The sequence below is a fragment of the Platalea leucorodia genome (assembly GCF_965183815.1).
Source record: "Platalea leucorodia genome assembly, chromosome: 18".
NCBI lineage: Eukaryota > Metazoa > Chordata > Aves > Pelecaniformes > Threskiornithidae > Platalea > Platalea leucorodia.
Genome location: NC_138840.1, coordinates 7,231,628 through 7,246,666, shown reverse-complemented (window position 1 = coordinate 7,246,666; position 15,039 = coordinate 7,231,628). Strand labels below are relative to the sequence as shown.

The window sequence follows — 15,039 nt, the reverse complement described above, 5'->3', positions numbered from 1 at the left end:
ACCATGCAAGCTTGCACACTTTTTATCTGAAACCAAGAGTTAGCCTAAGAAAACAGGCTTTAACACATGGTTAAGGCACTAAGCTGGAACTTGAGAGGCCTCGGTTTGACCCTGGACTCACAGCAAGGTGTCAAAGAGATTAGGTGACTCCTTTGTACAAGATTTCACAAAACCAAAACTAATTCACCCAAGGACCATGAGTCCCTTTTTAAAAGGAACTTAAGTGGACCAGATTTGCAAACTTTTTTTATAACCTAAGAACCACAGACAGATGCCTTGTGGCCTTTACAAATGCACCTGAATTTTGCAGCTAACATATCCCCTTATAAAACCCCACTGGGCAAGTATACACTTCTTTAGGCATCTAAACATCCTTGCAAATCTTGCCCTGGGAGTCCAAGACTCAATGAAAATGTTCAAGATGATTCAAAAGCTTCTTAAAATTTTACTCTTCTCTCTGAATCTGTAAAATGAACACAGTGTAGATTTAACTTTTCCCCACCTTCAGTCCAGACATCCATAAAAATGACCCGGGGCAGGCATGGTTTTCTGCTGTGCCTGTCATTCTCAATATGCGAATCTCATGAGTCTCAGATTTTATCTGTCTCCCGCAAGTTTGGCATTTCACCCGGCAGTTCATCTCAACCCACAATTGAAATGAAAACTCAGAAAAGAAGCTAATTTGATGAAAAACATTTGTACAAACCCCTACAAATGGACTCACTCATAAGCAACATTTTTACTAAGTCTCATTTATAAGGTGCTAATTATTATCTCCAAAACAAATTTTTCAATTTGTATTTCAATTATTTTCCAGTAAAAGAATATTTGCATTTAAATGGCTTATCCATTGTGCTCAAACACAAACTCATTTTCATCTCAGGTGTTAGGACTCCTTTATCTCAAAAAACATAAGAAAGGTGAAATAAGGTTCAAGGTGAAATCCATCTTACAAATCACAGTGAAGGCCTAATTTAAAGATTTCCTCATGATAAATTTTCATTATTAGTCTCTATTCCCCTGTTACCAAATCCATATCATCATGAAAAGACTTAAAAGTAGCTGCAATTTCATTTGCCATTATTAGTTATGAAGCTGTGTGTCCATCTATAAAGTTCAATGCTCCCTCAAGGCCAGTGAGAACTGAACTTGTCCTGAGACAGATCTTTGACTCAGCTACAAATCTCACCTCACTAATAATTTAGAAGACCTCAGTCCTTGAAATTCTCACAATATTAACAATTTCATCATTACACGGATAGAGAACTGACAGTTTAAAGAGAATAATACAGTGCATATAGATTCTTCTTTAGAAATACGTCTGCCCTAAGCTCAGAGGGAGTTGCAAGCATATTTTTCCCCTCCCCACCACGTTTCAGTTAAACGCCAATAATCCGGTTATATTTTCATGTACTTATAACTTCATGGAAAGCACAGAAGTTGCACAAATCTACTATAGACTGTTGGCAGTTGCAGGGGGGCCACCATCCCTTTTTAGCGCCTACGGAAAGGAGACACAGAAGTTCTGTAGAAGACAGCACAGAAGAATTGACTTCAAATATTCAGCTAGTGCCGTAACCAGCAAACTAGCTGTCACTAAAGTGACCAGAAACCTTCAGATATTTAAAAAAAAAAAATTATCAATCATCCTGAGTAGGCAGAGACTCCACTTATTAAAAGCTCTTCACTTTTCTACCACAATTCTCATTTCCCCCCGCTCTCTACAGAGAAACGTACTGTGCGTTTATGAGTGCTTTGAGATCTTCCAACAAAACACTCTGCCAGGCATTTGTATTATAACAGCTTGCACTTGTATTGTCATATTTGAATTACAAAAAGAGGCAAACAGAAGGCAATTTCTCCTGGGAATTTTTGTTGGGATATAAATCCAATTTTTACTTGATTCCTTTAACAGCACTTTCACATTCACTTCCTTTAAGTATTGCTGCACTTGATATTTATTACCTAATGCCTACTCGTCACCTTGAGCAATCAATGAAAGTCACCAGAAGTTGACGGTACACAGAAAAGTTAACAATTCACTTCACCCAGTGCTACAAAGAAAAAAAAAAAAAAAAAAAAAAGACAGCCACATGCCCTAAACAATAAATAGCTACAAAAGGCTTCTAGCAGATTATCTGTAGAAAAAGCAAAACATTTCAATTATATTGAAACTTTCCGTTCCTTTACACATGAATTTCACATATACAATAGCAAAAATTAAATTCTTCACTGAAAACTATCAGCTCTGTTCTAACAATAAATGTCCCTCTGTCCAAATATAATCTTGGCAACCGATGGATGCTCTGAAACTACAGAACCAGACTTATTTTTATCCTGTTCTGATCCAATTTAGAAAAATTCTCATACTAGGTACCAATCTGCTATGACTTGTACACATGTATTCCCACTAGCTGCAGTGGATCAGTCTACTTGTATGCAAAGTCCAAGTCCTTTCCATACAGTTTCTGTATCCTGTGACCTCCATCTATGTACAACTAACAGAAACTCAGAACTTATTTCCATTAACATTATATTGTACTATTTTATTTTTCTTTCACCTCCTCCATTCATTTAAAACCTCATTTTCACCCTTAGACATATTCTATTTAATCTTCGTTTTCAATCCCAAGAGCAGATCAATACCTTTCTTCTTCAATCTACATAGCTCTCAATCAAAGAGTTAACAAGGGGTGAATTGAATTGACTTGTAGGTTCACATTGGGTATTTTTTGTAAAAAGTCTCATTCGCTAACTGCACTCATGGAAAAGAAGGGAAAAAACTCCCCATAATAGCCCTCAGTATTAGGCTCCTAGGCAAAAAAGGTCATAATTTGTTCTCTGATTTAAGACTGCCACAGCACTTAGCAGGAACAAATGACAGAATCTCCCATAAAACATTGTCTGGAGCACTTTAAACCCAGTGAAATGAACTTGCTCTCCCTAAGACAACTTCTTTCAGTCAGAACCAATTCAGCTGTTTATGACAAGGTGGTAACAGCACAGGCTTTGCAGGGTTCTCTCGTGTCTTAAATCTTGCCAAGGTAAAGAAATAGGATACCTTGGTTTATGAGAAACCTATGTCAAGGCAGATGATCTATCTTCATGATCAACACCTAAGAACTTCACTCAAAAAGCCACAATGGTTTCACTGTACTTTAGCTCTAGACATTAAGCAAGATACTATCTGCAGTGTGGAGACCAGCACATGAGCACCTGACTTTTTTTTTTTTTAAATGTATTTTCATTAAAACACCCTGCCAAAGTACAGAAATTCCAGTACAGCTGGTTTACCATCATTTGAAGAGCTACACGATTTGCACACCACCACACCACAGCCTGCAGAAAGGGAACTGGAGCCCTCAGAAGAGGGAGTAACCCTGCAGAGTGACAGATCGCCCCTCTCGGATCATTCCAGGGCTGCTGCTTTCAGAGGTTGTGTGTTAAACCCAACATTAGAAATAAAGCCCCACTACTATCAGGGACAAATTCCCCACACTTCAAATGGTTATTATTTCAGCAGGGGGACATTATTTTAATATTAACAGACTGAGTCCTTCTCCAAGTGGTGCTTAACTTTAATGAAAACATCCCAGGATGGTTGCTGACAGATGTCCAGTATCCACAATCAGCACCTAACCTTTCCCTAATGGAGACAAAACAACAATAGAGGGATATAAACAATATGCTGCATGATGCAAGTAGCATCTTTGAAAATGGCATCATCTTTTGAAAAGCACCAGACTTCATTATCCTTCTGAAGGAGATTTCCTTTCTGGGAGGAAATATATTTTTCTTGATATTATTATTCAGTGTATCAAATGGGAAAGGAACATTAAATTGTGCCTTTGTTAGAGATGAGCTTCCATTTTCCTGTACCTCCAACTTGGCTTTAAGTGCTCACCAATGTCAGATCAAGCATCTAACAAAGGACCAGATCCTCCCTTGCCCTGCAGCAACGAGAAGAGGGAAGACTCCTGCTGACAGGAGCGGAGTTACAGAAACGTGAAGGAGGCAGGACTGGGGAACAGAATGAGACCCGGTACATCCTTACACTTTCAAACCGCAAGACCAGCTTTTCTACAGGATGCTTAAATTGCCACTAGCATTGCTCATTTCAGCTATGAGAATGGTGAAAGAAAGTCCCCCTTACAGGCAACTAGATCTCAAGGGTTTGGGAACACACACATACAGCAGTAACAAAAGCAGAGCAGGGGGAGAGTGGTAACACCGTGTAAGCGATTACACAACAGCACATCATCCCCCACCGTAAAGTTCTTCAGCAAACTTTCTGTGAATAAATCCCAGCTCAGACATCAAGGAAGTTCCCTCATCCTGCTCTTTCAGGCAAAAAGCTCCACCTCTGGCTCCAAAAGCGATGACATAGATGCAATAAGAAGTATTTCAAACTCTGCTTTTACTAGTTTAACTAAAAAAAAAAAAAAAAAAAATTGCTAAACTACTGATAAATAACAGGCACCATAATTAGGAAACAAGTTCTATTTGATCTCTGCCATCCTTGAGACATTCATCTTCGCAATACATTAGATATAGTACTATTTTTCCACTCTATTGACAAGAGGCCGAAGCCACACAATTTAAGCAACTGCTTCAAAGCCAAAGAGCCTGGGACAGGTGAAAACCTGAAGGTCCAGACCATCCTTTCTGCCAATACCCCACTTCTGCTAGAGACCAGCATCCAACTCCCTGATGCTTCTGGCAAATTCTTAGTCTGTTACAAGTCCCCTGCCTTCCCATCTATATTGGAGTATACCATGCTTTTAAAGCTGCACTGCAGTCTTTTGCTAAAAGCCACAAATGTGGATATAAACATATAAAAACTGTACAAGTGATAGCACGAATTACAGAAGTGGCTGAGCAACCTGTGCAAATCCTTGCTGGAACAGAAACTGCATTTGATATTTCTGACTTTTTTTGCCATGAATACTTTACTACTTGAAGTTCAGTAGCAGACAGACAACTTTCACCTCAGAATGTCATTCACAATTAATCCCAAATTGTACATGAAATGGTTGAATTCACTCCATGCAATCAAGGGAGAGAACCAAGAGCATAAAACTTGTGTAGCTAATCAACCTATTGCAATTTGTGTCTGCTGAAAGCTTTTCACAAACATCCTAAGATCTCCCTGCAGAATAAATCTGTAAATCATTTTAGGATTTTGCAAATTCTACTTATCCCCATTTTACAGATGGAGAAGTGAAACAGAATGACTAAGGCTCACACCCTCAAGAATTTCCAAGTGCCAACAGCCACAGAAAACAGCAAGAACTAGGCTTTAATGGCTTCCCCAAGTCAAGAAAGAGTGTGCAAATAACAAGAGAGCACTGAACCAGAAAATCCCCAGTTGTGGTTAATTCTTTAGCTGTGATTAACTCATCTTTCTTGCCTATTTCAGTACTGCTTGCACCTTCTAATACAACTGGCTCTGGGCACCGACGGGGCCAGGATTATCAGGCTGTGACTGCGGTTTGGTGAAACGGCTTGTTGGTCTACCTCCCACTAAACTGACAACAGAGAAGCAGCTAAATTCTTCACATGGAAAGAAATGTAGGTGGCACTAAGGTAGGTGGATGAAACCCAAATACAGCCATTTCATTAGGACAGAACAGACTTAACACTCCAGAGAGCTAAGGCAAGCAAGAGGCCAAAAGAACCAATCTTCTCTTTCTTTTGTTTTAAAATGCTCTGGATAAAGACACCTTTATTTGATATTCATTGTTGTTTTATCTGCCTTGAAATGGGAACTGCAGACATTTTGATAAATGGATTGAGAAATTGTTCTGTTTCAGTATAACTACTGTAAAATGCCTTCACATCCGCTAGCACAGATATAGCTCAGACCTCATCTGCAGAGAGAAAGCAGCTCAAAAACATCTCTCTGAAGCAACAGAATGGCATTCTGTGCTGCTGTTTAGCACGCAAGAACACACAGGAGAAGACCTAGAGTCTGTTCCTACCTCTGCTAGCAACCTGCTGCGAGACCTTGGGCAAGCCTTTCTGCATCTGGCTCTGCCTCCTACCTTCCCCGCACTTAGAGCAAGACATCTTCAGGCACAGACTGCACCTGCCCAGCGCCTTCTCTTACAGGACTAATAATGAAGCAGGAGCAGCAATACCTCCTTACATGGAGGGAAAGAAAAAAAGGATTGCCAGCAGAATACAGGATGATTTCCTTCTGGTTACAGATGGGAAGAGCAAGCTGCCTTCGGAGGTCACCAAGAATCACTAAGGAGGAAGCCTAAATGCCAGTGAGGACTGAGGTACCAGGCTTTTGTGAGAACCTGGCTGCAGCTCCAGCATATGAGTCCTGCACAGCAGCACTCTTCTCAAGGCCAGTCTGATGTAGGTAAAGTATAAAGCTGTTTTCTGGTGACACCGGTTGCACTTCTCACATATGGTCCTTAGACAAACCTGGCTTGAGAAGCAGACTTCCAGCAGCACGGGTAGAAAGCACCTCTGTGTTGTGATCTCCACCTATCTTCACAATCCTCCAACACTCAAGAATTATATCCAATACTTGATAGTTTAGACTGTACACTCTTCCAGGCAAGGGCTGCCTCCAACTGTATGCTTACACCACATTAGACACGTAAGGACCACTGCTCATGAAGCTGCTGAGGATACCATACTGTAATTACAGGCTGCCCAGGGCAGGGGCTGAGTCCCATCCCTGGAGGTATTTAAAAGCCGGGCTGATGTGGTGCTTAGGGACATGGGTTAGTGGTGGCCTTGGCAGTGCTGGGTTAACGGTTGGACTTGGTGGTCTTAAGGGTCTTTTCCAACCTTAATGATTCTATGATTCTAATCTATAAATACAGTAAATACCACATGTTGCACAGGTGTTTATTCAAGTCATGTTCCCCTTCCTTCAACTCTAAATACCTGCTTCCCCCAAACCTAGGCCATCAGTTCATTTTCAAGTAGATTTTTGCAGTCGATGATGGGGAAGGATTTTTTTTTTTTTTTTTTTTAATTACTCCCCTATCACACATCTCCCTGGCAACCATAGCTGCTCCAGGCCTCACAGTTGTAAGACCCTTCTCCTCTTCCAGTGAAAGTCACAGATCATCAGTACTCCACAATTATTTTGACCTCTCGGAAATTACTAGCACCAGCAGGACTCTGACACAGTCTCCAGTTCTCCTTCTATCCAGCAGACAGTAGGGATGCCTGTACCTTGTAAGGATGGAAAATTACTGCAACCATTACTGCAAGGGACTGAATGAGGGAATGCACCTGAAACTGAGAAGAAAGAAAGAATATCATACTGTTCACTGTGAAGTCACATTAAAAAAGGGGGAAAAAAAAACACCCCAAAAAAACTCTTCTCCACTTTCATGCAAGGGAGGTATTAAAAAATTACATACAAGCTCCCTGCAGCATACTGTCTCCATTCTGGCTGGCTGTGTCCATGGCAGCAGCGAAGAGACTGAAACAGAGTTAATTTGATTTCTTTAATCAATGGGATTTTCCCAATTGCACATTAACCACTATCAGATCAGTCTGCCACTGCATAGCATGGCAGAAGCACATATATTTTGCAGATTACTGCACTGCATCATGTTTATTGCAAGCAAAGTACATTGATTTCCATAATTGCACTGTACTTCACTCCTCCAGAAACATTGTGTAAACACGGAAACTGTGGGTGCTACTATCACTTTTTTTAAATCTCTATCTTGAGTTCTTTGAAGGCAATGCAAGTGCCTGCTTCTCAAAGTAGGCACTCACACACCACAGGAGGCCTCAGAAATAACCTTATAGTTGCATTGAAAGCCCCTCACAACAAGTAGCTTCACACTCCTTTGCAGAGAATTAAGAAACAAAACAGGAAAAGCGATCTTGTGTTTAAGGCTGAGACCAACATGTTTGCAGCTCTGCCACAAATTCCCCAAATGACCTTGTGCAAGTCACTCCGTAAAGCAAGTTGCTTTCCAGCTAAGAGGCAGCTCCGCGGGCTGCCCTGGGGCAGGAGCGACGCACGCCTAGGGTGGGTCAGGCTGCGCAGGGCAGGTTCCTCCCACCTCTCGCTACCCGTGGGCGCAGAGGAACAAGAGGCAGTACACGGTGACACTGCTCCTTCCAAAGTGCCACGGTAGGAAAGTGTGGCGGAAAAGGACTTGTACATGGCTCCTGTGGCCTGGCACTTGTAAGAAGATACTGAGCAGCATTTCCCCTGCCACTTCCACAGCCCCGTCAATACTCTGGATTTACCACTGATACAGGTTAAAAGAGCGCTTTATTAGGAAAGCCATTTAATTCTATGTTTGCCTCTTCTCTGAAAGAGGTTACCAAAGGCATTGGATGGTATCATACAAGCCTCATTGGCTGGACTTATGCAGTGTAATATCTAGGTGACAAGTATTAAGTGCACGTATTGGAGTTCTCAATAAATATATTTAAAGGAAACACTTCAATAAGCAGCAATATACAGGCTTCATTAAAATACTGAGCTAGACTATAAAACCCCAGTTAACAGACAGGATTGATGAGGTCATCTCTGTTCCTATGGCCAGTCCTTTGGGTAGAGCAAAAAACTTACCTGGTTTTAAATCCCTTTAAATCCCAGGCTTTAAAGCCTGATGGTGTGAACCTTCCCATCATTCATCTGCACCCAGAGAGGCTGCATTTGGATATTAGAGCCAACACATGTGATTACGCTACCTCTGACATTTTTGGCAGCTGTATATGTCAAATAGACAACTCAATGCTGGACTTACTAACTCAAGTAGCACAGAATCTTTGTTACTCAACTTCATCATTTCTTTTTTTGCAGCCCTTAAAGTCTCCTCTTTCCCCTTCCATTTGAATTTGCTATACTTTCTGTTGGGCAAAAGGCTAATTCAAATCTAGGCCTATTCATGGCATTTCTGAACCTCCCAATGCCTAGAAACATGGAGGATAGTAAAGAAGTATCATTTAAAATCCACTCAGCTAAACATAGCTTTGTTACAATTTCACTAAAGCCTATGAAAAATTACTCCAACCCTATGTCTCAGGATACTTTTTATAAAAATGTAGTAAGACTTCTCTTGTAATACTATGAGCACAAAGACATCTGTTACAGCTTTCTCCCCAAAATCTTTATACCAGCTACACCTATACAATATCCCTCTTAAGTATGCATTGCAGTGAAAGGTCAAAAGGTTAGCTGCACAGTCCTAACAAAAAACTCAAGTCCAAATCCAATACCGGTCTAGCCAGAGAACTATGCATCCTTTCCATGTCCGAAGAGGGTCTCACTATTAGAAAACTAGCTCAGGGCTTAGCTGCACCTGATGGAAGCAGCATAGAGATGAGACTCACCCCTCAGCCCGCTCTCCACAAGTGCTTTATTGCTATGGCTGGACATTACACCATCAGTGTTATGGAGGTTAGGCTGCCTGACCTTCCCCCAAACCTGTCTAACCCCTCAACATTATCATAACAATTTCCTCTGGTCAAGATCCATGCCAAATTTAAGTAGGAGTTGGGGTGGGTCACTAGCAGGAACATAAACACAGCTGTGAAATTTGGCATTTCACAAACAACTGGCCTCTCAAGAGCCAGAGCAAGGCAGCAAGCACCACACAGTAATTCAGCAGTTGCAAATCCCTGAAGCACAAGTGCAAGTGGTTAACAGCAACCCGAGGAGGGTGTGAGGGGGGGAATTATTCTTCACTTGTCCCTGAAAGTAGATTAATAAGGCACAGTCACTTCTGCATAGGAAAATGTATTCTCTGTAGCAGGGATACTACAAGTGATCACCTAATCAACAGCTCAACTACACCCTGAGCCCTAAGCCACCTTAGCAAAAAGCATATCCCCTGGGATCTACGGCAGATTGCCTGGATCACATTCCCTGCACCCATTTTGACAAGCGCCTTCTTTTGACAGAAACTCCCAGGCAATGGGAAGGCAGCCACCGAGGATCAGTTGATCAGACATCCACCTCTGTACCACTGCAGGCTGGCTCAGCTGGGAACCATCAATACAAGATTTCCCTAGGAGGTATCTGACATGACAGAGACTGAGCTCAGTGGCAAGGAAAGCTTGAGCTTCAGTGTTCTTCAGCAGCACTGAGAGGCCATGACAAAAAAAAAAATTAGAGTGACAGGCAACGAACAATTGTACAGCAAAGAAAAGCCTCCTGTACCCCAAATGATGAACTCATTCATCAATACAAAGAATGAGAAGACAAAAGTGAAACTACTTGCCTGCGGTGCCACAGCATGAATCATGACCCAAACATCCAAGGCTTGAATTAGTCCTAGCTACTGCGCAGCAGTCTTCCCAGCAAGTTCTTCCTAGAAAAGGCTCCTCTTCCCCCACCCTTCCCTACCCACCATTAAGGGCACATACTTCCATGGAGGAGAAAGCATGCTGAACGTGGATGTTCTTCACTGAGCACTCACCAGCGTGAAGAGATGAAGTACATTCGCTACACTCCAGCCAAACCTGAAGGCCACATGGTGGCCCAGCCTCATATATACAGGCCCATGGAGAGAGAAGGATTAGGCCCTATTCCTGTCCACCTGAGGATCACCTATGTTACCCCGCTGTGAAGCACTGAAAACATACGGACTAGATCACATATCCTCTCTCCCGGCCACAAGGGCGAGGACGCACGTACAGCAACACGATGCCTTCTGTGTTCCCAATCTAAGGGCCAAGAAGCCAGCCTGATCCCAAGCAGGAGAGCTGCACCCCCTAAACATCTGCACCCTCTAAATGCTTTCCATAAGTGACTCCTTTCCAGTAATAAAAGGCAATAATAAGATATGAATGAGTATATGGGAATCATTCATTCCATTTAGCACCAATATCCCCACTGCTTCAGCATTGATAGCAGGCCTCAGATCAAAATGATATGCTCAGCTATTGCCATAAAATACTGTAGTTTCATCATACACCACAATCAAATGTAATCAGGCTGGTTACTATTCGCTTCCCTCCCTCCTACCAAAAAAAAAAAAAAAAAAATCTATCCACCACTTCAGAGAGTTAATATCTCATACCCTTACCCCTTAAAAAAAATATACTCAAATCACTAAGTATTTCACACTGAAGTTCCTTCCCTGGCAGAGTAAGTGTCCCTACATCGCTCTTCATCCTCTGGAGATTTAAGACAACAGAACAAAATAAAAGGATGATTTACAACATAAATACATACACATACATCAAAATTCATAAAGAGCTTCCCGCTCCTCCACTCTTCAGAGGAAGAGTCTGCCAAAAACTATTTTCCATCAAGAAAAAAGAAAACTACAACAGGTTTAAATTGATTAGACCATGTTTCAAGCGGTTGCATCTTTCCACAACCCAGTACAAAACAAGATGCTGACTTATAAAGCACAGTGTGTAAATAATGGTATCAAGACCCCCTTTATAATAGGCCTTCCAAAGGAACTGCATATGTGTATATCCATATGCCCCTGGCCAATCGATACCCCAAATGCACCTTCTAGCGCCGATGCACAGCTAATTACCCAGAAGGGAACAGAAAGGAATACTATTCCTGTTCCCACCTGTTTTGGCAATCAAGAAATACAATTTCAGAATCACCATACACGCTGTATTTCTGAGAGGCCATGCATGGATCACAATCAACTGGCAGTCAAAGACAAACTCAGTGCCCTCTGCAAATCTTAAAACACTGTCAAATCATTACTGCACCCTTAAAACTAAAAGGGGAAACTATAGGAACCGCTTCCTCCCCCCCACCCCACACATACATGATTAACTTCAGCACATCACAAAACACCCCCTTCCCTACAGCTCGGTCAGTTTTTTGCACAAAGAGAAGCTACGTTATCTTGCCTGCAGACACAGCAACATCTGAAGAAATCACATGCTTTGTGCCATTTTTTAGAAGGACATTATTGGGCAACAGGACTACTGACACAGCACAGCTGAAATGATGCGAGTAGGATTTCTTTCTCTTTTTATTTTTAAGACGGCCAGAACTACTAACTGATAGTTTTACATATACAGCTCTACTGCCACACTATGGGTACTCTTGGTTATTACTACCTACACAAACCCTAGGAACTGGCGAGGTTAGAGCAGAAGCCTCTTAGGAACTCTGTTCTACAGAGGTTGATGATTTGCTCAGCGAAGGTACTAGAAGTCCCAGCCCAGACTAAACTTATTTTCTGGGATTAGACCCTCAAACCACCATGGACTCTGCAAAGAGTGGGTGCATTCACTCCATATACATTCACTGTGTTCTGGATATCTAGCAGTAAGCCACTGATTTCAAAGTTGGTATCTTGCTCTAACAAAAAGATCATTACTCGGATTTCAGAATTTGTTCAAAAACAAGAGCTAGGAAAGAGGAGCTATTGACCAATGCCTCTAGCTCTGATACAAATAAAAAACAACTGAGGTCTAAAAAGCTTTTGCAGATCTCCTGCTCACAAAGAAAAAAAAAAAAAACAAAACAAACCAAACACAGCACCAGCCTCTGTGTGAAGGATCCAGAACAGACAGTACTCTAAATGCAGAGAGAAGGGAGCTAGGGGCCTGAGAAGAAAGAATTATATACTGAACAAGCAGGTACAGAGAGAAGCCTGGAAGATCTAGTATGAATAAGCTAGAGATAGCTTAGAAGAAGAAAAAAGCTGTAAACCCCTGATATACTAAATCATATATTTGGGTATCCGTACATTGGTCAACTTGTATCAGAAAAGCACAACAGAAGCTGCTGAAATGGTTTTCTCTTCTGTACAGGCTAAATGCTCCTGCTAAAGAAATGAGAAATGTTCACAAAAATAAATATTCATCCTTAATTAGGACTTGTAGGTTGTTTGGGTGGTTTTATACCCTTTCCTAATAGATACTTCCAGTTAACAAAACTCTTCAGGTTCACTGCAAGAGTACTCAGGAGGAGCAGTTAATACTTACTCTGTATCTCCTTAGAGGAAATCTGCCTTACATAATAAAATCAGTGTTGCATTCCAGATAAAGTTTTCAAAAAAAAAAAAAAAAACCAAAAAACACCACCAAACACCACACAACAAAACCCAAGAAGGTTTCATACACATCAACACACAAACATGCATTCCTCTAGCCTAAGATACAGCAGACAAAACAAACGTTACTTAGAAACTCTTGGAAATCGGGGCACTGCACAGTGTTGAAAGAAGACACTGCCAAACACTCCGCTCTCCCACTCTTCCCCCTCCTACACACACATAAGGACAGTCCCTAAATATTTGCTGTTTACACCAGAAATAAACTTGAGTCCTTAGATATGCTTTTGCTACAAGGGCAGTTGCAGAAACTAGGGAGGAGACATAAGCAAAGTCCCCCCCCAAATTCAAGTAGTCTTTTGCTGTCTTTCAAGTCAATACATGTGTATTTCACAAAAAACATGATGCTGAGGCCAAAGAGCTTATATATAAAAGATAATCAACTTGAAAGGCAGGAGGGGTAAGAGAAAAGTGCTTCCATCTTCATGCAAGGCATCCTAAATCTATTTTATCAGCTATGGGCAAACACTGGGGTAGTGAAATAATTAATTAAGATGCAAGGGAAAGACAGAGGGGGAAACCGTGATGGCATTTTTCACCGTCATCTTGCATATCATACAGCAACTATGCACAAATGACTTGAGCCACCGGAGAAGGGGAATGAGATCAAATAAAGCCACCTTTTATTATCCCATCGCTTAAAATTGTTGCTCCCAAAGGACACAGAAGGAAACAATCTCATACAAAGCTAAAAAGGTCTGAAGAAAATATACTCCGTATTGAACACTACAGGGAAGCATGTGCTGACACATAAGTGCACACACACACAGTGTCACCATCGTTCCCCCCCCCCCCCAAAGAGGATTAACACTGGTCCTTTGATCTAAGGAGCAGGAAGAAAAATGCTCCTAAAGTTGCCAGCTTTCTCCATTACACTTACCAGTCACCGAGACAGCCAGCAGCCCCACGGAGAGCAGCAGCACCCGGCTCCAGGAGCTCACTTCCACCGTCATGAGAGCAAAGATCCCCAATTTTCCCCAGTTCCTTCCAAAGCCACAGCTGCATCCCGGCTTGTCCCATCCCAAGGAAGGTTGCATGTCAAAGGGCAGCAGGAATGGGGCGTGCTGGGGGTTGGTGGTTGTTGGGTTTTCCCCCCTTTTTCTTCCCCTTTGCAATTGGGATAGTCCTCAGCTCGGCTAGATAAAGAGGAGAAAGGTAAGAGGGGGGGAAAAAAAGCAGGTCAGGCTTGTGATTTTTTTTTTTATTATTTTTTTCAGCCCAGAAAAAAAAAAATCCCACCGCATGGAAGGCTCTGAGCTTCTGCAGCTGGAATGAACCAAGTGTGGCAGCAGCTCGGGGAGAGGAGAGGCAAGGAAAGGAGAGGAGGGCTGGCTCGTCCCTCCTGGTGGCTGTCTCAGAGCCAGCTCCTCGGCATTAGCAACACATAGTCCCCAGGGATTTATACTTTTTTATTAGCCAGTTGATTAATCATTCCCATATCTTTATCCTCCTCTTCACTAAATGCTGGGGAGGGGAGAGGGCACGGGTGTTGTGGTGAGGGGCTGCTGTGCAGCCAGCAAATAGATCTGCCTCAGTTTTGCTTCCCCAACCCAGCACAATCCTCCCACCAGCACCCACCCCACCAGAGCCAACAAACCACAAATTATGCTTTAGGATTGTATTTTTAAGACACACTACAGGTTTCTTGTACAGGAATAAGTCCCACAGCCCCCCATTTTGCATGAAGCATAGCATAGTATGCATATGTACACAGACGCACGCAGCATCTCTGCTATTAAGACATCTGCCAGAGCAATGCAGCCTCCTCCCGGCACCCCCACCTTCTCCCTGGCCTCTGTAAACAACTTGATGATATTGACACAATTTTTGTGATGAAGCAAATTTTGTTACAAACACAAGAGAGATCACAAAAGAAACACCCCCCCACCTCCTCCAGTCTGCGACTTTGTCCTCGCAGCATGGATCCCAGCAATGGAGCAATAGCCTGATACTGGCGGGACTGGTTCAGGAGAAGGTATTCTAGAGGTGGGAAAGGCTGCAC

The 15,039-nt window shown here is 42.2% G+C and overlaps 1 protein-coding gene across 1 annotated transcript in view; it reads right to left on the bottom strand.

The window, feature by feature from the left end:
• The window catches only part of CSMD2 (CUB and Sushi multiple domains 2), a gene marked incomplete at both ends in the record, with an annotated part of 300,879 nt that extends 286,805 nt beyond the window's left edge, over positions 1–14,074 (bottom strand). The window contains one exon of the mRNA XM_082329451.1: positions 13,918–14,074. Within this exon, the coding sequence (XP_082185577.1) occupies positions 13,918–14,074 (157 nt within the window). The remainder of the gene's footprint in view (positions 1–13,917) is intronic.
• Between the last annotated feature and the right edge of the window lie 965 nt (positions 14,075–15,039).